The sequence below is a fragment of the Pongo pygmaeus genome, chromosome 8 (genome assembly GCF_028885625.2).
Source record: "Pongo pygmaeus isolate AG05252 chromosome 8, NHGRI_mPonPyg2-v2.0_pri, whole genome shotgun sequence".
Lineage (NCBI taxonomy): Eukaryota > Metazoa > Chordata > Mammalia > Primates > Hominidae > Pongo > Pongo pygmaeus.
The window spans coordinates 8113485-8132951 of record NC_072381.2 but is presented as its reverse complement, the minus strand read 5'-3'; the positions used below and the strand labels follow the sequence as shown (position 1 = coordinate 8132951).

The 19467-nt window shown below is 54.4% G+C and overlaps 2 protein-coding genes across 7 annotated transcripts in view; one reads left to right on the top strand and one right to left on the bottom strand.

Annotated features, from left to right (window-relative positions):
- The window catches only part of GATA3 (GATA binding protein 3), a 29622-nt gene extending 17153 nt beyond the window's left edge, over positions 1-12469 (bottom strand). The window contains exons 1-2 of one of the 6 annotated variants that reach the window (XM_063669536.1): positions 12215-12469; positions 1770-2379 (exon numbers count right to left, since the gene is read on the bottom strand). In XM_063669536.1, coding sequence (XP_063525606.1) covers positions 1770-2010 — 241 coding nt within the window. In that variant the 5' untranslated portion in view covers positions 2011-2379; positions 12215-12469. Of the gene's footprint in view, positions 1-1769; positions 2380-2776; positions 3106-3910; positions 4094-12214 lie in introns of those variants that run through there. The other 5 variants (XM_063669538.1, XM_054436318.2, XM_063669537.1 and 2 more) reach the window with 5 other exon arrangements.
- On the top strand, positions 4205-7248 carry LOC129006394 (uncharacterized). The gene is made up of 2 exons (XM_054436000.1): positions 4205-5281; positions 6104-7248. Exons 1-2 carry the CDS (start codon positions 5231-5233, stop codon positions 6401-6403), a joined length of 351 nt encoding a protein of 116 aa, XP_054291975.1. The 5' UTR covers positions 4205-5230; the 3' UTR covers positions 6404-7248.
- Positions 12470-19467: the final 6998 nt, after the last annotated feature.

Below are 19467 nucleotides of genomic sequence, written 5' to 3'. Positions count from 1 at the left end.
GAAACGGCCAGGCTGCCCGCAAAAGGCCTGAAATGGGATTTGCAGGGACATTTTCATTGCTCGGGCTGTTGGAGAAAGTTCCCAAGGCTGGACCCTGGGATAGCCATTTTCTCTGCTTTTCTCACCCTCCCAAATCCTAAAGGAGAAGGAGATAACGTAAGCCCCATGCACCCTCAATAAAACTATGATCCCACCAGTGCCATAGGTGAATTTTCACCTGAGCCCCTAAGACACAAAATTCCAGTTGATGTGTCTATTTTAAATGAAAGATGACTCAGACACAGAGTCTGTTTAGCCTTCATTTAAAACACACAATCTTAAGGTAGCTGTAACTCATACACTCTGAGGGGTACATTTAAAAAGCAAGTGCAAATCCACACACTTCTTGATCTTTAAATCCGGTACCTGCCTCAGCATTTGACATTCGATTCAACCATTAAGAACAATACTGAAACTAAAATCTTAAGAGAGAGGAAGGGGAGGGGAGTGGAGAGGGAAAGAGAGTTCTCTGAACACCAAGGGTCAAGATTCATATTATGCAGGAAGTAGTATAGTAAATAATATTAAGTCTGCCTCTACCGCATTTCCACTTAACTGTTGATCTGCACAGAACGTGGGCAAAGAGCGCCCCATCCGCAGAAACGATTGTTTAAAACCTGGCGACAGCAGGGTAGAGGACGCCTGCTGCCGGAGGGGCTATGTCATCGGTGCCAAGGCAGGCTCTGAGTAGGGGGATCAGGGCCGAATTCGGTCTGGCTGGGCTCAGAAAGCCCCATACTTTTTCTGCCCAATGTTTTACCCCTGTTTCTTCTTTAGGAACAAACTTAGAGCTGGAAAGTGTTCGATCTTTTTTCCTCAAACGACACAGGCCTGGTCTTTTTTTACATTTCAGAACTCTCCTAAACTTCTCCAGGTGAAAGGGGGAAAGAGGTGGTACTGGAATTGCCTCTATTTAAACGGGGGTGTATCCTACGTCTTAGGTGGGAGGCTAATGGAGGGCAGTACCCAGAGACAGAGTAAGGCAAGAGTTGTAGGCAAGGAGGCAACTTGAAAGCAAAGACGCAGGAAAATTCTGTGCAGCCGGGAATCTGGGAAATCTCAGATGTCTCAAACTTAAGACAGGGGTCTTCCCCCCCAAACCCCTTCAGCATCAGAACTCCATTCCTGAAGCCAGGAGGTAGGAGACCTGTCTAAAAACCAAAGGCACTAGCTTTGGGAAAAGGTCAAGGAGAAGCGTGTGAATAAATAGGTCTCTGGGGCCTTTCTGAAAATGTGCGAATTGAGGGACGCTGGCAGAGGGCCCCCCCGCCTAGAAAGAGCTAGCGGGTAACAGGGAACGCCAGGTTTTTTGAAAGAGCCGGGTTCCAGCCGGGCTTGGCCGGCGCCAGCTACCGGGCCCAGAGAGCCTGGACCCGCGGAGGCAGAGCCAGGGCACCCCGCGCCTGGGGACATCCCGAGACACCCCCTCCCCAAAACCTGCAGCCGCGCAGGGATGGAGGGCTGCGGCCTGGCGCCCGCCAGGTGAGCGCCAGGCCCCAGGGCCACCAGCCGGGAGAGGCGCCTGCTGCGACTCTTTCAAAACACACTCTTGCGACGAGCCAGAGGCCTTCCTCGCCCATTTCCGGGCCCCAATTTTTTTGTAAATGAACCAGGAACGGCAGATGGGGGCTTTCGCTTGACCTCTCCCCGCCCTCAGGTCCCTCGCGACCTCCCCGAGCCGGGACGGCTGACGCGGCCTGCGGGAGCCCCCGCACCCCGGGAGCACTCACCGTGGTGGGTCGGAGGGTACCTCTGCACCGTGGCTCTGACCGAGTTTCCGTAGTAGGGCGGGACGTGGTTGCCTTGACCGTCGATGTTAAAAAGCACATCCACCTCCTCCGGCAGCGGGTACTGCGCCGCGTCCATATAGGAGTGGCCGAGGCCCGGGTGGTGCGTGTCCGGGTGCTGCCCGTTGAGCACGGCGGGGTGGTGGTGGCTCACCCAGCGCGGCTGGTCCGCCGTCACCTCCATGGCCTCGGCTGCGCTCGCGCCCTCTCGCCGGGCCCGGAACCCGCGCGCGGGGAGGGAGGGCGGTCCGCCTGGGAGGTCGGGGGGCTCCTGCCGTCGGAGGGTCGGGGGTCGTTGAATGATTTGCTTTCGGTGGGGGGATGGGAAGGCTGGGAAGCAAAGGTGAGCAAAGGAGAAGGTTTTTAAAAAATAATCTTGGAGGGGTCGTTTAGCAAAGAGAAGAAGGGGAAGACAAAAATCCAAAAACTGGGTACGGCAGGATAAAATGGGACCAGGTTGTAAAAAGGGGCGACGACTCTGCAATTCTGCGAGCCAGGCTCCTCTGCACCGGGGTCCTCAGCCGCTCGGAGGCGGAGTCCCTCCTCGGGTCACCTGCAAGGGAGAGAAGGGGAGACCTGCATGAGCCCCTGAGTTGCTGGAGTGGCACCACCTCCCCTCGCGCCGCCCGCCAGCCCAGCGCACCCGAGACCCGCACAGGAACGCGGCGCCACGACCGCGGAGTCCGCAGGTCTCTCGGGGACGTCCCTGCAGCCCGGCTTGCGGGAGCCGGGCCTGGCTGAGCAACTTGGAGGGCAAGTCCCAGGGCTGACTGTTACAACTTGGAGGACAAGTCCCTCCCTCGGGGACACCGGTCCCGGGACCGTCCTCCCAGCCCCTAGAAAACCTCCAAAAGAGGAGAGTTGAGTTTTTAAAATTGATTTAGGTCCTCCCAAGTGGTTGGGGGCAAAAAATCAAACTTAAAAAAAAAAGAAAAGTCACCAGTACCAACCTGGGTAGCGAAGAGCAGAGAGGAGGAGGCGGCGGCGGCGTACGACCTGCTCGGTCAGATTGCGTTGCTCGCTCTGTCTCGCTCTCCCTCCGTCTCTCTCTCTTCTTCTCTCTCTCTCTCTCCCTCTCTCAGTATTTTTTTTTTTTTTTTTTTTTTTTTTTTTTTTACAGGGAATGCATTCTTTCTGAAAGTATCAAGACGGCGCCAGGCAGCTCAGTGTTCGCAGACAGCTGTGGCGCGACGCAACTTAAGGAGGTTCTAGTGTCATCCGCGCCGAGGGGGGAGGAGCCTGGCGCTGGCGAGTAGGGGACAGGATCCCCGGCACAAGGAAACTGCAACCCAAACCCGCTCCAGGACTTCTCCCCCCGCCCCGCGCACCCCCGCCCCTCCTCCCGCCCCTCCACTGACCGGAAAGGGGCGCCGCAGAGGGCGGCCGCGGGCGGAGGGGCGGCGGGCAGGGTGGGCGAGGCCCGCGGGGCTTGGGGGCGGACGGGAGGGAACGCGCGCTCTGGCCCTTTAAATGTGGCCGCGGCTCCTGCCGATTCATTCGGGTCGGGTGGACGATTCCTACCCGGTGCAGCCAGCCTGCCCCATTCATGAAGTTCATTTCAATGGGCAGACTTTTCTTTTTCAGACTTTTAAAAAATAGGTACGCATGGATCATTATTAGGATCCAATGCAGGGTGTTGGGAGAGCGTATCGATGTGGGGAAACGTGCGCGTTATTAAATTGATCAGAAAAACAAAATGTTTCATGTCAAAGTACTTTGAGAATTGCCTCTCGGGCCGACTTCCTAAGAGGGCGAGGCATCAGGTAAAGGGGAGATGCCTTTGACTGGAGCGTCCGCGTCAATTTTGTTGTCATTGTCACCTCTTTCCCGAGCCTTCTGCGCTCTCAAGCCCCCAGAGTGAACACGCTCCAGCTGTTGCAGCTGCCCTTTCCAGACCTAATATTTGTAATCAATGTGTGCTTTTGACTTGAGTGGCAACAGTGAGGGATGAGAAGGGGGGAGGGGAGGAAAAGACTGGCTCTAACTCATTCCCCGAGTACGCTCAGTGTAGACGGACAGAAAGAACTCGGTCTTCACTCCAGGGACCCAACTTTTCCTTTCGCCCCGCCCGGAGCCCCACTTACTCCGGCTCCCGGCGTTTCTCCCCCAGTCGAGGAAACCAGCCCTCGGTCTGCACCGACCCCAACCCCGGCCTCTGGTCGGGACTCCACGGCGACCTTCCCCGGCTCGCGGGTCTCCAGGCCACGCTCTGCGCAATGGGCACCCCGGGGCGGAGGGCACGCGGCTCGGAGGCGCCCCAGCGAGAGGGGCGGGGCGAGCAGGGGCGGGTCCTGGAGGGGCCAATCAGCGGGCGAGGCTGCGGCCTAGCCGCGATTGGCCCGCCCCGCGGGCTCCAACCTGTACGGCCTGCTCGGTCCTTTGAGCCACTGCATCCCCTAGCGGCGCCCGGGTGGCTGCAGCCGCTGGCCCGAAAATGCTGCTCGGGCGAGCAGGGGTCAGGCGGGAAAAGAAGACTCCAAATCCACTCTCTGCTCGCAGGGCAATGCTGCGAGGAGAGGGAGTGGGTTCCCCCGCAGGCTATCCCACCGATGGGGCTGAGAGCTTAATTTGGGGTTTTATTTGAATTGGCGACATTGTTCCCTCTTCGCTCCTCTACCCCATAAAATTCCCTACAAATGCAAAAATTCGAGATAGAAGAAGCCGTCCCTGAAAGTAACTTCTGAAGGATTCCTTTCATGCGGTGAAGGAACAACAACAATATTCAACTTCACCTTGGTGTGTGAGGGTTGTCGTGTTTTAAAACACTATCCCTGTAGAAAGATTAGTGAAATGTATTGGAAGAAGTAGTGGAAACGTGAATCTTCCTAATCTTGCGTTTGGATCTTCTTTGGAGTCCTCACCTTCTTAAATCAGATGTTTGTTTGAAATCAGGGCTGAATTTCCATATATAGGACAGAAAGAAAGAACCCCAATTTTTTTAAAGAAAGCTCCCCCCCCCCCACGTTTCTCTTGAGCCCACTTGGTCTCCTGTTATTAGGCGGCCCAGTTAAGAGGCATCGATTTTCCTTTCGTTCTCTGACCACTCGTCTCTCCTGGGCCAGCCAAGCTGCCCGCATCTTCTCCTGCTCACAGCGCTCCCTAAACCTTTTAATTATTTAGTTGCTGTCTAACATTCACCGGAAACCTCTCCATAAACAAGGAGAAACGAACGCACACGCATTTTTGCTAAGAAGCCCGGGATTAAGATTAAGGATAGAAGCTGAAAGAAAAATTGAAAAATGCTTCTCCGCGCGTCAATCGAGGGGTGGATGCGCCACGCAGCGTGAGCCCAGCTCACAGCCACGCGTAAGACCAAGAGCTGCCCTGGGTCCTGCGCGCGGAGACCTCAGAGCCGAAGAGAGAAGTCCCCGCGACAGAAACGCTGCGGATGCCAGGTCTTGAAAATGCTAACTTCTGAGGCTAAGAATTATTTCAGAGACAAAAAGAAAAGACTGGTGAGGAGGCCTTCCGGTGCAAGGGCGCCCATCCGCTAATTTTGGGTGGGGAAGTGGGGATTATTCGTTTAAATTCAATCGCCAGCACCAAGTCGGACTGGCCGGGGATGGAGAAGGGCAACCCCCACCTTTAGAAAAATAAAAGATCTCGAAGGCCCTTCTTGGTCTGCGTGGTTTGAGGCTGGCAGAGAGGGGTGGGGGGCCTGGGGCTGGATGCCCCGGGTAATGCAGCCAGCCGGTAGGGGGTATTTAACATTTAATTCCCAGCCGGTCCGCCCCTGTTCCCGGACTGACAGTGGGTAATTGGGAGAGAGGACGTTGCTCTTTTGATGGCCCGCGCCGGCCAGTCTCGCCGACGCCACACTGGGTTTGACGTCACGGGCCCAGCCCCGGAGCCCGGAGCACAGGGCAGCGGGGGAGGGAAAAGGATGGGAGGGGGATACCGAGGAGGGAGGGCCGAGGTCGGCCTCGGGACCCACGGGGAAGGAAGGGGGAAGGGAGCGAGGCTGGAGAGGCTGCGGCGCGTGGCCTGAGGCGGAGAGCCGGGCTGCGGGGGTCCGGGCCAGGCCAGGCGCCGGCCTGACCCGCCTCGCCCGCAAGAGCAGGCCGGGCTTGCTCCTCCCTTGGCGGGCGGGGGAGGGAAAGGGGGCTCTGGGCCGGGGGTAAGGGGGGAAAGGTGGTCCTGATTCTCCCAGTGCCACCGCCACAAAGCTGATCCTGGCCTCCTGCGGAGAAGCCTGAGCGCCTTCCCGCAGACCTGACGCGACCCCCTCCCAGGTACCTGGGCCTCGGCCTGGTCTAGCGAGTCCCCTTCCTCCCAAGGAGCAGCCGGCGGGGCTCGGGTGGAGGAAAGCGAGGAGGCGACCAGGAGGATGCCGCCGCCGCCGCCTCCGCCGCCGCCGCAGGGCCCGGGGCTTCTGTAGGGCACAAGGCCTCCCTCACCAGGGTAAGGGGCTGGCGATCAACCTGGACGCCTGGGACCCTGGGAACAAGCATCCCGCAGCCGAGCAGACGACGGCGCGGCCACCGCCTGGAGAGGAGCCGGGGCCCGGGGCGGCGTGCGGGCCGGCGGCTGCTGGCTTGGCCTATCCGAAACCCCAGGCCTGGAAGCGGCTGCTTTAGGCGTCAAGTTGAGCGGGGTATGTGTGTCCTCTTGGGGAAAAGGTGAGAAATGGAGCCGGACTTTCTCCGCTCGGTAGGGGTTAAGCTGGAACCTACACACACCCCCAAACACATGTCCACGTGCAAGTCCCTCCCACCTGCCCTCCCAGGGGCGAAGAGACCCTGTCCCAGTGGAAGTGGGGAAACCCAGTTGGGTACAGAAAGCAGAGGCCATGGCGCAGAGAGGAGGCGCGGTTTTCTGGGGCTCAGCCCTAGGGCTACAGACCCAGGGCGCGGAGATGCTCGCGGCCGGCGCCACCCACCCGAGCCAGGCAACCCGTGCTTCCAGGCGAGCTCCGCGGGGCCGAGGTGCCGGGAGAAGCGGCCCCGGGCGCCCGCGCGCTGCCCGACCTGGGTAACAGGCAAAGCGGAGCCCCGGGGTCGAAGTCCTAAAGTTACTAATCCCGCGGAGGGGGAGAGAGCGTGCCTCGGGACGCCCGGGGCGGTCATTTGAGCGTGTTTACTTAAAGACTTTGCAAGCAGAGCGCGCGCGAAATCGTCAGATTTCCAGCGAGGCAGCAAATATTTGCAGGCAGGAGAAAGAAGCGGAGCCGAGCCGAGCCGCCGAGTCCCTCCCCTCGGAGCCCCGGCGCCGGCCTGGGCGGTCCCGGCCGCGCAGTTAAAGACAGAAAAGCAGCCGGGAATCTGCGGGGCTCGGGGGGCGGGGAGCGACACCAAAGGCCAGAAACTGCAGCACGGCCCGAGGCCCTGGCGAGCCGGGCCTGGGGGAGGAGAAGTCCCTTCCCATTCCAGCTCGATCAATCTTGCTGGGCTGCGATCGGTCAATAAAAACGGTGTGAAGCGGCCGCTGTCGCTGTGAGTCTGGGGAGGAAGTGGAGGCCAAAGGTGTCGAGGCCGGCGCCAGCACCCCGCACCAGCCGGGTCCGCGGCCCCGCGGTCTGCACGACGCAGGCGGGGGGCCAGAGCTTTGCCGGCAGCCGAGAGCGACCCGGCGGGGCCTTTAATTGGGTGTCTCCATTTTAATAGAGGCCATTGTTCGAGCAATTAGCGAAAGACAATAACCGCCCAGAGGCGTTTAATTCGAATCCCTGCGCCCGCCGCAGTCCGCACCGGGGCGCTCTGGAAGAGTGGCGGAGGCTGCGCGGAAGGGTGGGTCCGCTTGGGGAGGCGCCGGCTTCTTTCCTTGCTTGCTTTGCCTTCGGTGTGGGAACTGTAAAGGGCGACTGGGGCAAGATGAAAGCGGGGCGAGGGCGACCTGAGCCAGACCAGGGCCGGCCTCGCTAGCCCACGCCGGGCGTCCGCGGGACCGCCGCGCCTTTCGCGGCGCGCGCCCAGCTGTGGCCGCCGCGCAAGTCCCCAGCGCCTGTTCAAACGAGAGAAGCCGGAGGACCGGGCCGTGAAAACTGGCCTCCTTCCTCCTTAGCCCCGGGTCCCCATTTCGGTCACCCGAACCATGTCCCTATTTTCTTCCCTGTGGTGGGAGGAGGGACAAAGGAGAAATCCAGGGCAGTGGCGCGCGCACACCTCCCTCTCCAACCCAGCCAGCCTCACCGCCCCCTCCTCCGCCTCGGCCCCTGGATTAGGTTACCCTGGCCGAGCGAGGGTTTTTACTGGATAGGACTATAGCACAGGTAAAGCTGTATAAACAGCTCGCCGGCTGCCGGGCGGGAGGGTTATGCCGGGGACACGGCTCCAGGCGCCGCCGCTGGCCCTGGCTGCGCGGGCCACACCGCGGGGAGCCCGCTGCGGCAGGGCGCCCCGGACCGCGCAGGTTAAATACATATTATCTCTGCCTCTGCCACTCGGGCCCCCGTTTTCTTTCTCTTGCGAGCTGAAATGCGGAGAGTGGGGAGCAAGATCTAAAGGGGAAGAAAAGGCAGCCGGGCAGTGGGCAATGCTGGTTGAGGATCCCGGCCCAGCAAGGCTGGCTCTCTTCAAACAAAACCCAGAGAGCAGGCAACTTGGGGGAAAGCGGAGAAAGAGGGACCCTAAAACTCACTGGCAACGGGAAGATGATGGAGGCGGATGCGTCCAAGGGGCAACTCTCCTCGCGGCTCCCACGCCCACGCGCCCCGGGCCAGGAGTCTACCTTCCCCGTGAAATGAGCCATCGTTTTGGGGATGGTATGTGATTTGATTTACCCTTTTTTCTTTTCCTTCCTTTAGTTCTTTTTTCTTTTTCTTTTTCCTTTTTTTTGTTTGTTTGTTTGTTTGTTTTGCTTATTCATCTATCACCGTTTAAAACTCGGAAGGAAACCCGCCCAGGCCAGGAGGAGCCGCGAGCCGTGGGGAGAGTCAAAAAAGAGGAGATGCGCTGGGAGATTCCCCCCGCCCCCGCACTCCGCCCCCAGCCCGGCCCCGGCCTCCACTTCGAGGGATCCTGACCCTCCCACCGCCACTACCACCTTTTCCCCGGTTGAGAAAACCCCTGATTGTAGCGAGATAAAAATTGGGTAGGTAGGGGTGCAGCGGAAAGGGGGAGACAGGAAGGGAGAAGGCAGGGGATTTCTGCTTTCGGGTTTAACAATGCACACGTGAGAGGGGTGGCAACTGGGGGGAGCCCTGGGTTGGGTGGGAGAGAAGGAACACGCCTTGAGGGTGAGTGGAAAGGAATTGGAGTCACCCTGGAGGAAAAGTGCCCTTTTCAGCTCTCTCCCTCCCTCCTGGCCTTGGCAGGTGGGGGGACAGGTGGGTGCCACGGGAGAAATGGACGGGATGGAGGCAGCCCAGCCGGCGGCCCTGGGTCTCCCGGGCTTTGGACCTCTTACCTTGCCCCCAGAGGCATCAGTGACTCTTAGCCAGGGGCTTGCTACTTCTAGACCCGACCTCTCCTCCCTCCCAGGGGGCCCCTCAGCCACGCCGCTATAGCACCCAGGACTCCGACCCCTGCACCAAGGAAAGGCTCCAGGCTGGCAGAAATTCAACCATTTCAAGCCTTGGCCCACCAGGCCTTAGCATTGCCGGGTGCGGTGGGGTGCACGCGGTGCTCAGGCCGGCCAGTCGGAGTCACCTGCTCCACTCCCCCGGCCTGGTCACCCACATCCTCACAGCCACCCAGCTCCTGAGCTCCCTGGCCAACCACAGCCCCAGACCCCAGCGCTGGCCTCAGCCGAGTCTCCTCCGTCTGCTTCAGTTTGGCCTTTTAGGAGGAGAAGGAGGGCTTTATCTGGGGACTATTGTGTTTTGACTCATCTAGATTAGCCTAGGAACTGAAGTGTGATTGTAGCGGGACAATCTGGCAGGGGGTGTGTTCACAGCAGGGATAGGAAAAAAGGGGGAGGGGGACTCCGTTCAGATCTTGGAGAGAGTAGAGGCGCGCTTTTAAAAGCACAAACCGTTCTTGTCTTCCTTTGGACATGCTAGAGACCCCCTGGTTAAAAAAAAAAAAAAAAAATCCATGTTTGTGCCTGACTCAGAGGTGCAAAGGAGGAAGTTTGGCATGCGCACCCTTCTCCCGGCCTCCCTTGGTCCCTGACTGCCCCCTACCCGCAGCCTCTCCCTCCGGGCAGCTCAGCTCTAGGCTGCCTACCACCTCGCGGACCCTAAGCAATTTGTTATGTAAAACAAAACAGCAACCAGACGCATGTTCCTGTTCTTCACTAACGCCAGCAGCGTTAGTGAAGTCCATCCAACGACCGGCAGCGATGGATACCCGGTGGACCTCAGCCGGGACGCCTCTGGCAGCAGCTTCTTGCTCGCTGCCGCACCCACCTCTGCACCCCAGCTCGGGTCAGCCCAGCAGCCAAAGCAAAAGGGAGATTCCTCAGTTTGTTCCCTTGGAGGCTACAAAGCCTCTCTCTGGTTATTCCAACCATTAAGTTAAAAAAGAGGTGATGGGAAAGATTTGGTCTGCACACAAAGATATACCAGGAGAAGAATGCATATTTATGTGTAAAATGGCTCAGGCACCAAGAACGAGACATCACTTCAGTGCAGCCTAGAAATAGTTAAAAATAACCGAATGCTAGAGGACAGAGGTGGTTTTGGGATCTGCCCCACACTCCTTATCAGGATCCCTAATTCCCTGCCACCTCCTGTGGTTCCAGGACACAAACTGCTTTAACCTCCAGAAGAGGGGTTTTCAGCCACCTGGCTTCCACCTTCCTGCCGGTCCCCCAGGCACTCTGTGTGGCCCGGGGCAGCTAGACAACCCAACAGAAAACCCCTACCAACAATGCTCAGAGCTTCCCACTCCCGTCCCTTCTCTGCGCCCCTGACTGTCCCCACCTCGTTTATCTTCTGCAAGAAGGCAGGGTGCAAATGTCAAATAAAGAAAAATGCAGCTTGCCAGGTCTCCTTGCTTTTGGTGGGGACAGAATAGCCCCAGTGCTGGGGCTGGCAGAGATCTCTTGTGCAGAGTGGAGGATGGGCCCGTGGATTGCAGCCGCTCCGCATTTTCTAAGCACTGCGGCTTCTTGGGCCTGGGACTTAGGGCTTTACGGGGCAGCTGGCTGGAAGCTGCAAGCAGGGCCTCCTGCTTGATCCCACCGAGAGACTCCATAATCAGACCCCCTATGCGACCCGACACCCAATGCGGTCTTGGTCTGAACTGACACCACGCCCCGACTGGGTTCAAATGGGTAGAAAACAATTCCGTTCTTCTGAATTGCACAAACATGTCATGGTAAGCCACACACACACACACACACACACACACACATACACACACACTGCCAGCCATTTGGGCCCCCAAACATCTCATTTACAGACGCCTGGATGGACTCAACCTGCCTGGCTAGACCCCCAACCCACCCACTGCCACTACTACTACGTTCTCGGCAGCAGCCGCTAGGCAGAGGAGGCTTCGGAAATGCTACTTCATCATGGATCCCTTTAAAATTCGTAATCTCCCATCTGCGACCCCAGCATCCTGGTGAGCATGGACAATGGGGAGGAGAGTAGGACCAGGAAATATGGAAACCAAGCCGAGGGAGATACCGCGCCATTGGACTCACTTTCCCCCTGCCCTTGCCAGAATCACCCGTGTCACTTTCCTCAGGCACCCTGTTGGTATCCGAGAGAAAGAAAAGGCGTGTATAGCAGCTGTCCTGCCCAGATTCACTCCACTTCCTTGACATTTTAACATTATCTGTCTTCAGGGGGGAACTGCCTCTGAGTGACTTTTTGGAGGTCTGTTGGTCTGATGTCCTGGGAGCTAAGTCCAAATCTTGTCCTCTCTGCCCCTTCCGCGTCAGATGCCCCTGGGCACCCTCTGGGGAGGCTGCGGTTTTCTCACCCACCTCAGGGTGCTCCTGGAAGCAAAGAAGCTTCGGACCCCTAGCTTCCCGGGGGTATGCCAGATGCAGACACATCTGGGTTCCAACTTTATCTTACAGCGCACAGCTGTTTCTTTAATTATATGCAGAGACAATGAGCCTCAACACACACTTTTAAACAGAGGAAAATAAACATGAAATTGACACTGAAGCCACCTTTAGGAGAAGGCTCCTGGGCACAGGGGTTGTTTTCCCCAATCCTCTGCCCTCCTTGCAGTGGGAAACGTCTCCGGCCCTTTCCAAGCATTCCCACGGGCTCTCATTCTTCCGTTGGGTTTTTCTTCACATCCCTACTTCTACCAGCTCTTTCCTGCAAACGAGGACATCCACACACTCACACACCGTGCCCGCCCAAGGTCACCACAGAAACCCAGAGATTTCCAGTGACCAAAAAGAACAATAAGAACTGGGTTCTAGTTTAGTTTCTTTCAGAGGCAGTCTGCCCTTTGGAGAGGAGGCCTCCTCCTAATTCTCTCCACGTGGAGCGGAGAGAGGGAGTGCGGAGTTAGAGAGGGAAGAGAGTGATATTCACTGACCTGGGCAGCTTGCTCCCGAGGGCCAGCTGTTTTTTATTTTTTTTTTTCCTGACTCGCCCGGAGATCTGAAGGCAGAAAGGACAGGCAGAGTTCGCCACTGTGGCCGCCGCTGCCGTCCTGGCCGCTGGAACTGCTCACCGCATCTCAGGCGGGCTTCCAGCGAGAGGTAAAACCTGGGCGATGTGCGTTCTTCCTGGGAGCCTCCTCCCCTCCGCCTTCTCCTGCTCACTGTAGAGAGCGGAGCTCTTCCGGGTTGCGAAGAGGGAAAGGGAGGGAGGGAAGGAGAAAGAGCGAGGGAATGAATTTCACCCCCTTTTGCAAACAGGCAAACCGCACATCAGGGGTGTGTGAAACTGACAGAGCTGGCGGGGGTGGGGAAAGGCGGCCTGAAATGTGACCGGCCCCTGGCGCCTGCACAGCCCGCTGTCTTCTGGCAAGTATGGAATTAACACTATACATGTCATCAGAAGTGTTGACTAGGTCATTACCATAGGCATAAACCCATGGGTGGCATTTTCCTTCCACTTTTGGGAGCAGTGGGGACCCACGGGGAGCTTGTCTTGGTCCGGCCAGTGGCATCCATTAGCAGGTCAAAGGAGCTAGGGTCTCTGCCCTCCAGGGCTCTCCCTCTCCCTTCCGACTATTTCTCCTGTTTCTGTCTATGCTGACGCCTCCAAAACGCCCCCATTCTACTTTCATCTCTCCTGAGCCGTAGTGGCCCCGTAAAAGTTAGGAGGTGCAGGATGCTGGGTGATTGGCTGCTACCCCCTGACCCTCCTCGGGGTAGACATGAGAATATTTGGAGATGGGGTATCCTTGGGCACACATACTAGAGGTTGGGGGCACTCTCTAGGGGTCTCAATTCTTTTTTAAGAAGACTTCTAGGGAAAATCTGCCTTCTAGGAGAGTGAGATAAGAAAGCAGGAATCAGAGATCGCGCTGGAGATAAAATGTCAGAAAGAAAATGATCCCGCTGGGCCACCCATAGGGCCATGTAAACTCCAGCCCTCCCTGCAAAACCACCTCTCTCCGGTACCATCCCTACCCCTGCTGGTGAGGAGATCAAAATAATCCACGGAGAGAGAATCTGTCATGAATAAATTTTGGCAAGAGTAAAATGAAACTCCATAAACATTGGGGTAGAAAGGCCAGAGTCCATTTGTTTTGACAGGTAGCGTTTTCCCTTCACAATATTTATACAATAAGAATATGGAGACTGACTTTAAAAATAAATAAATCTTTGGGGAGAAATAAAACAAAATTTGTCTGTGGCTGGGCGAGGAAGTTAAGAAGTTTCTTGTGCTCCAACCGGTTGGGTAGGAAGGAGTTGCTATCTTCATGGGGCAAAGGGCTTGGGGGTGGCCATTTCGTGGCGGGGAGGCCGAGGCACTTGGTCCCTAGAGTCGGGAGAACTGGGGTGTGGACCGAGGTGGAGGTGGTTTGAGAGCGAACCCTTGTGGAAATGGGCATCAGAGAGCAGTTGAGTGCGATGCCCAGGCTGGGGGCACCACGCTAGGAGCCGGGCCGCAGCTCTGAGCGGTGGGCCCTCCTGCCATCTCCTCTGGTTGCATGGCCTGCCTCCAGCCGCCAGAACCCCAAACCAGCCTCCACCCAGGCGCACCCCAGTCCGTCAGCCAACCCCTGTACGCCTCCGCTGCACACCCTGGGGGCAGGTTTAGGCCGAGGGTCCAGGAAGAGGGATTTATGATTTGCCAAACTGGCCAGGTCTGTCTGCCCTCTGGGGAGTCCCGAAGTCCTTCCCTCTCTGCCCCCCGTCGTCATGAATGCAGCCCCTCCTCCACCTTCCTGCCCCGTGCCTCCCGCTTTCCGCCACCAAGTGGCAGAGCCACGTTCTTGGCGCGTTTCGAGGACGCAGGGAGAAGACCATCTCTTGACAACTTGCACCCAACCTGTTGCCCTGACGAACGAGGTCGGGGGGATAGGGGCTACCTGGCCTGTCCCCCAGGAAGGCCTCCGCTGCTGGGAAGAGAAGTGTCGCTGGCATGCCGGACCCCCGGAGGGTCCCAACACCGCCTCCTCCCTTCCCGCGTGCTGGTCCCCCGTGAGGACTAGGGCGGGAGCCCAGGGAGGGGGCATCGGTCACGAAGGCGGCGACAGTTGTCTCCTTGGCCCGGGCATTAACTGTACCTCAACTCGCCGTCCACTAGGCCGGAGGGGCCACTTGCGTCTTTGTCCAAGCTCCCCTCTCCGGCTTCTGGTCCTCATTCTCCTGCTCCTCCTTCTCCCTTCCCTGCCTTTGGCTCGCCTCCCAGGGGAAAGCCCTTTTCCCTTAGAACCTGCAGCCCGCAACAGCACCCTCTGAGGCCCAGGGCGGGCTCTCCTATCCCTCCTCCGTCCCCCGGGCCACCCGGGCCCTGAGCGCCGGCGACCCTCTCTCCGCCTGTTTCCCGTCGATCTGGCGGCCTCCCTCCCCGTTCCGTTTCTGCTGACGCGGGCACTTGCTTTTCTCGGGTCTAAAGTGACTCCTTGGTGAGGGGTTGTGAACTCTGATGGCCTACACACATCTCCCCATCACCCCAATTCTATCTTTAAGGGAAGATGCCTTGAAGGAAGGAAATTTGACTGCCAAAGAGACTCACGTTTTAAAAAGAAAATCCAAAGGGCTTAATAAAAATACAGCTGTTTTCCAATTTAACGGTCAGACAGGGGCAAATGCTTCCAGATGAACATTTCTCGCTGTCTCGATGGGCTTAGGGGTGGAAATCCTGCTGATCAGGGCGAGGTATTCCAGGAGAGTTGGGGCAGGTTTGAGGGTGGGAAGGAAGTAGGGGAGGAAGGAGAGAATTTATTCCGAGATGGAAGCAAAGTGAGAGAAATCCTCCCTGGTCAGTAGCTTGGTCGGACTTCCTGGGCAGTAGGGCTGAAGATTTATTTCTGACGAGTGGACATTGGGCCAGGCACACGGCAAAGATACTGCTTTAATGAAGCCCCAAGTCGCTTCCTGAATTTTAAAAGCCACCACTCTGGCTCACTGATTCATGGCTCCGGTTTCTGTGCATGTAAATATACTTGGGGGTGACAGAGGGCGAGAAGAGAAGAGAGAGTAAATGACATTCTGTATACAGGGACAACTGTCTATAACTTACACACTAAGGAGCAATGGAGCCCAGTTGCTCAGAACCCGCCCTAACCCAACATGCCTGAGGGGACAGGGGTGGCTTTGCTCCGAGGTTTTAGGACTTTCTGGAGGCAATCTTTTCACTGAAAAATTTTTGAGTGAGGTGCATGCCTAGAGTCCCAGCCCAGGCACGGACCCACTCACAGCCACACACAGACACGAACACCCACTGCTGGTCACCTCTTCCTCGCACTCCATGATGCTGCACCCTGCTTCAGGCCTCCCTGGCTCCATTTACCCTCCCTGAAGCACCTACCACCAGCCTTTTACCCCTTTGTCCCTGGGCGGGTGTTCATGCTTCTCAGGTGTGGATTCAGAGCTGAACCAGCTAGAGAGACGGACCAGAGCCCTGGTCCTGGAGTCACAGCTTGGCTTTGGGACTCTTCCTGAAGGCAAGCGCCTCATCCTAATTGGCACCGGCACCAGCCACTTTCAATCCTGTGGTACATCCTGAGAGTTTTATGAGACCACATTTCTAGAAGCTAAGGCATTTGATTGGATTTTAAATATAAAGGGAAGTCACCGGACATGTGGAGGTAGAAGACGGATCAGTAAATGACTGATAGATAATAGAAACAGTGTGTCCAGTTCTCCACGATGGCCGCATAGATATGAAGTTCACCTGTTGGATAAAGAAAAAGGAGATCCTGTAGGAAGAGGTAATCAGTGGCAGAATCTCCAATCTTCCTAAGAACGTGTGGCCACATAGAGTAGCTGTGTGTAGAGCTGCAGAACCACATATTTATTCATCCAGGTTTCCAACATCTTGTTTCTTTTCCCTAAAACACATAATATTTTTCTTTCTGCCCATCAGTGTTCAGCGTCACCCTCCCTTTTCAATTGTTCTACCCTCCTACAAATACTCAGATTGGTTTAGTTCCTTAAAGTGCACTCTGCCACACAACAACACACACCACCGGGTTTGAAAGTTCTAATCTTCCAATTCCACTCATTGAGATTTATTTTATTATAAATATGCGTGGGGGTAGGAATTGAGAGGGCATAAAGGAGGTATCACATGGGAACAACCCAGTTTTCTGTTTCTTCTTATAAAAGAACAATTTTTGTTAAACTCAACTTTCAGGACCGTGACTACGACTACATTTCCGGGACCAAGAACTGTAGCCCGGGTGGGGCGGGTGGGTGGTGGGGGCCTAGGTGATCTGAAACTATGGACATCGCAAATGAAAGTTTCAAAAGCAATGACTGGAAATTAAAAAAAAAAATCAGACCTATTCCACCCAGGCGCCCTAAATAAATAGCCCCGTTTGCAAATTCCTATCAATTATTAAGTGATGGGAAAAAATCCTATCTGAAAATAAAGCACGTGGACGTGGAGAATTTTAATTAAATCTTACTGTGGATATAATAACATGGAAGTGATTTTTCATTCGGCGCTTGCCTGCTCACCAGTGTTTTATGGCGTTTTCTTGCCTCTGACTTTATTTTAAAATATTAGACGAGGTGGAGAATTATAAACGACTCTTTCCTTATCTGTGCTGCTCACATATCCAGGATCAGAGGAGCTGATTAAGAAAGAAGTCAGAGGCAACGTTGGATTCATAATGATTTGGAATAATGAATCCTTATCTCTGCTTTCCAGATTATCTGCCTTTCAGCTCCCAATGTTTTGTTACATGGGATAATTTATTGCATCTAATACATCACAATGAATCTGATGGTAGAAAGTGATGGCCCATGTTGTGAAAAGGGGGCCCTTATTTTTTATCCTGGGGCAATGAAACTGCTTTTTGCAGTTTTTAATTGGGAAAATATAAGGTAGATCTGATAAAAAATAAAAAAAGAGCTGGGTATAATCTTGCCTGCTCGTGCTTTACCACGCTGCTCTTTAATTAGTGTGTCAATTTCAGGCTGAAATTAACAAGATCGACCTGAAACTAGTGCTTAGTTTCTCCCCAGCGTGGAGATCCTAATTTTTAACATGATTTATTTTTATGAAAAAGGAGACAATTAATCATAAACACTGACTAAAGCACAGGGCCAAGTTAAGATAAAATGCCATTTGCATCTTTATATAGAAAGATACCAATAATGTTAATTTTTCTGAGATTTTCTCTCTCCTCACCAGAGTTTGCCCCCCCCAACAGCTCCCACCCTAACTGCTGCCCACTCCAGCCCCATTCCAAGTAAACAGGAAAAAAAAAAATCAATTCCTGATTCCTCTCCATGTTTATTGCTCTTTTTTATAAAAGTATGCGTGTGTGTGTGTGATATATATATATATATATATATATATATATATATATATATATATATCTCCTGGCTTTGTCTATTAACACAGGCAGAATATGTATACTTTTCCTCTAATTAGATCACAAGAGTGGGAGGGTGCTCCTAGACCCCACCCCACATCTAACCCCATTACCTTCCCTCCATTTTAGAGTTAGAGAGAAGAGGATACACATCTCATTTAATGATTAATTAGGTCCAATAATTGGCATTTTTGTTTCTTTTGTCTTTTACCCTAAAGCCAAAGAAACAAAAGCCACCTCAACGCAACAGGCTTTACTCGCTGCGTCTTACAGGATGGATTTCAGAATCCAAGGCTGTACGGGGAGTCCCCTCCCAACCACTGACAACACCAGAATCTCCCGGCTTCAGGAAGTGGAAGGGGGCAGGAGTCATTGGTAATTTGCTCTTTAAGCTTTTTGTGCCTGTTGATTACTTTCTGGTTGCTTGGATTAAACAATCGTTGCAAATATGCAAAGCAGTGAGAGGAGATTCATAAATATTCGTTCTCCAATTTTTCCTCCTGACGTCAGACCATAATTTCCTGGTAATTGGATGGCTTGCACCGACTAATGCTCTCGTCTGAAATTCTCCACCTTTCCCTAGGTTGCAGCAGATTTCGTACTGGGAGATGGGATGAGGACTTTTTTTTTTTTAAGAATTATTTTCTGTTCACTGTAGTTCCCATTGTCTCCCTTCTCCCCTATACTTAAGAACATTTATTCCTGAAGTGTAAGGATCTGGAATTTATTTCCTGGGAGTGTCATTTCCCAGATAGTTCTTGAGTAGTTTGAAGAAGGTTGACATGGGCCAGTAAAGATGGAGGAAATGGGTCTGGTTGGGGCAGAGGCAGGGGTGAGGTTCCATAGAGCAAAGCACCCTGCCCTCCCTCTGCTTGGATCCAAAAGAGCAGCCTGGAGTGGTCACACCCGTCAGCCACGCAGTTTTCCTCCCCTGGGGTAACCCAGGTTTCTCATCTAAGTAACTCACGAGTTGAGTTCAGATCTCAACTTCTGACCCTCTCCTACACTCTCAAGCCAAGCAGGCAGCCAGATAATTATCGATTTATTTTTTTTAAAGCTTGAATCTTGATCATAAAGATATTTCAGGTTTTAGGTGGTGATAGAGGGAGACCCAGAAAATATCCCAGATTTTCTGGGATGTTTTTTCCTTTGTCTTCCAGTTCCTTCTGGCCTCAGCACAGTGGACTTCAGACTTCAGATTCCAACTCTGTATTCAATAATATGTGACTTCCCTCTTCTTCCTCTCTCTTCTTTTCTCCCTTTCCCCTCTCCCTTTTCCCCCATTCCTCTCTTCCGTCTCTTTATGACACATCACTCCAAGAATTTCAAGTATCAATTATAAGTAATATTAATTTCTCAGCCCCAACCAGTGAAGTGCGAATGATCTGATAGGAGCATAAAAACGGTGCTTCCCTAGATGAAACAGACCAGTGGAGCCTACTGGGCCGTTTCCCATGCCCAGATGAACATTCAATTTTCCGGCATTATCTCCGCACTTAAACTCGCTTTCTCCATTGCTGTGCCAAGATAAATTTGCATAATATTTGCAGCTGTAATTAGCTGATGAGCATCTCCCGGCCTCCCCCTTTTGTTTCCCCCTGCATTTGGTCTTCCATTGATGCTACGTTTGATCTTTAATATCACAGGATTCCCGATAGAGGATTGCATATCTTATCTTCCCGGCTCCAAAATCTTTTAAGAAGGAGAGAGAAAGGGAGAGAGGGGGCTTGGGGGAAAAGCGTGAGTGAAGAGAATGAAGCTTCTACTAATCAGAGTTTGGAAAGGTTACATTGGAAGAAGCTATGGGGAGTGACAGAACAAATAAGATAAATGAAAAGGAG

Excerpts from the sequence above, each read along its gene's own strand:
- LOC129006394 (XM_054436000.1), top strand. The coding sequence starts at position 5,231 with ATGCTAACTTCTGAGGCTAAGAATTATTTCAGAGACAAAAAGAAAAGA. Across the intron at positions 5,282-6,103 it reads GAGACAAAAAGAAAAGACTG|GAGCAGCCGGCGGGGCTCGG; the intron begins GTGAGGAGGCCT and ends CTTCCTCCCAAG.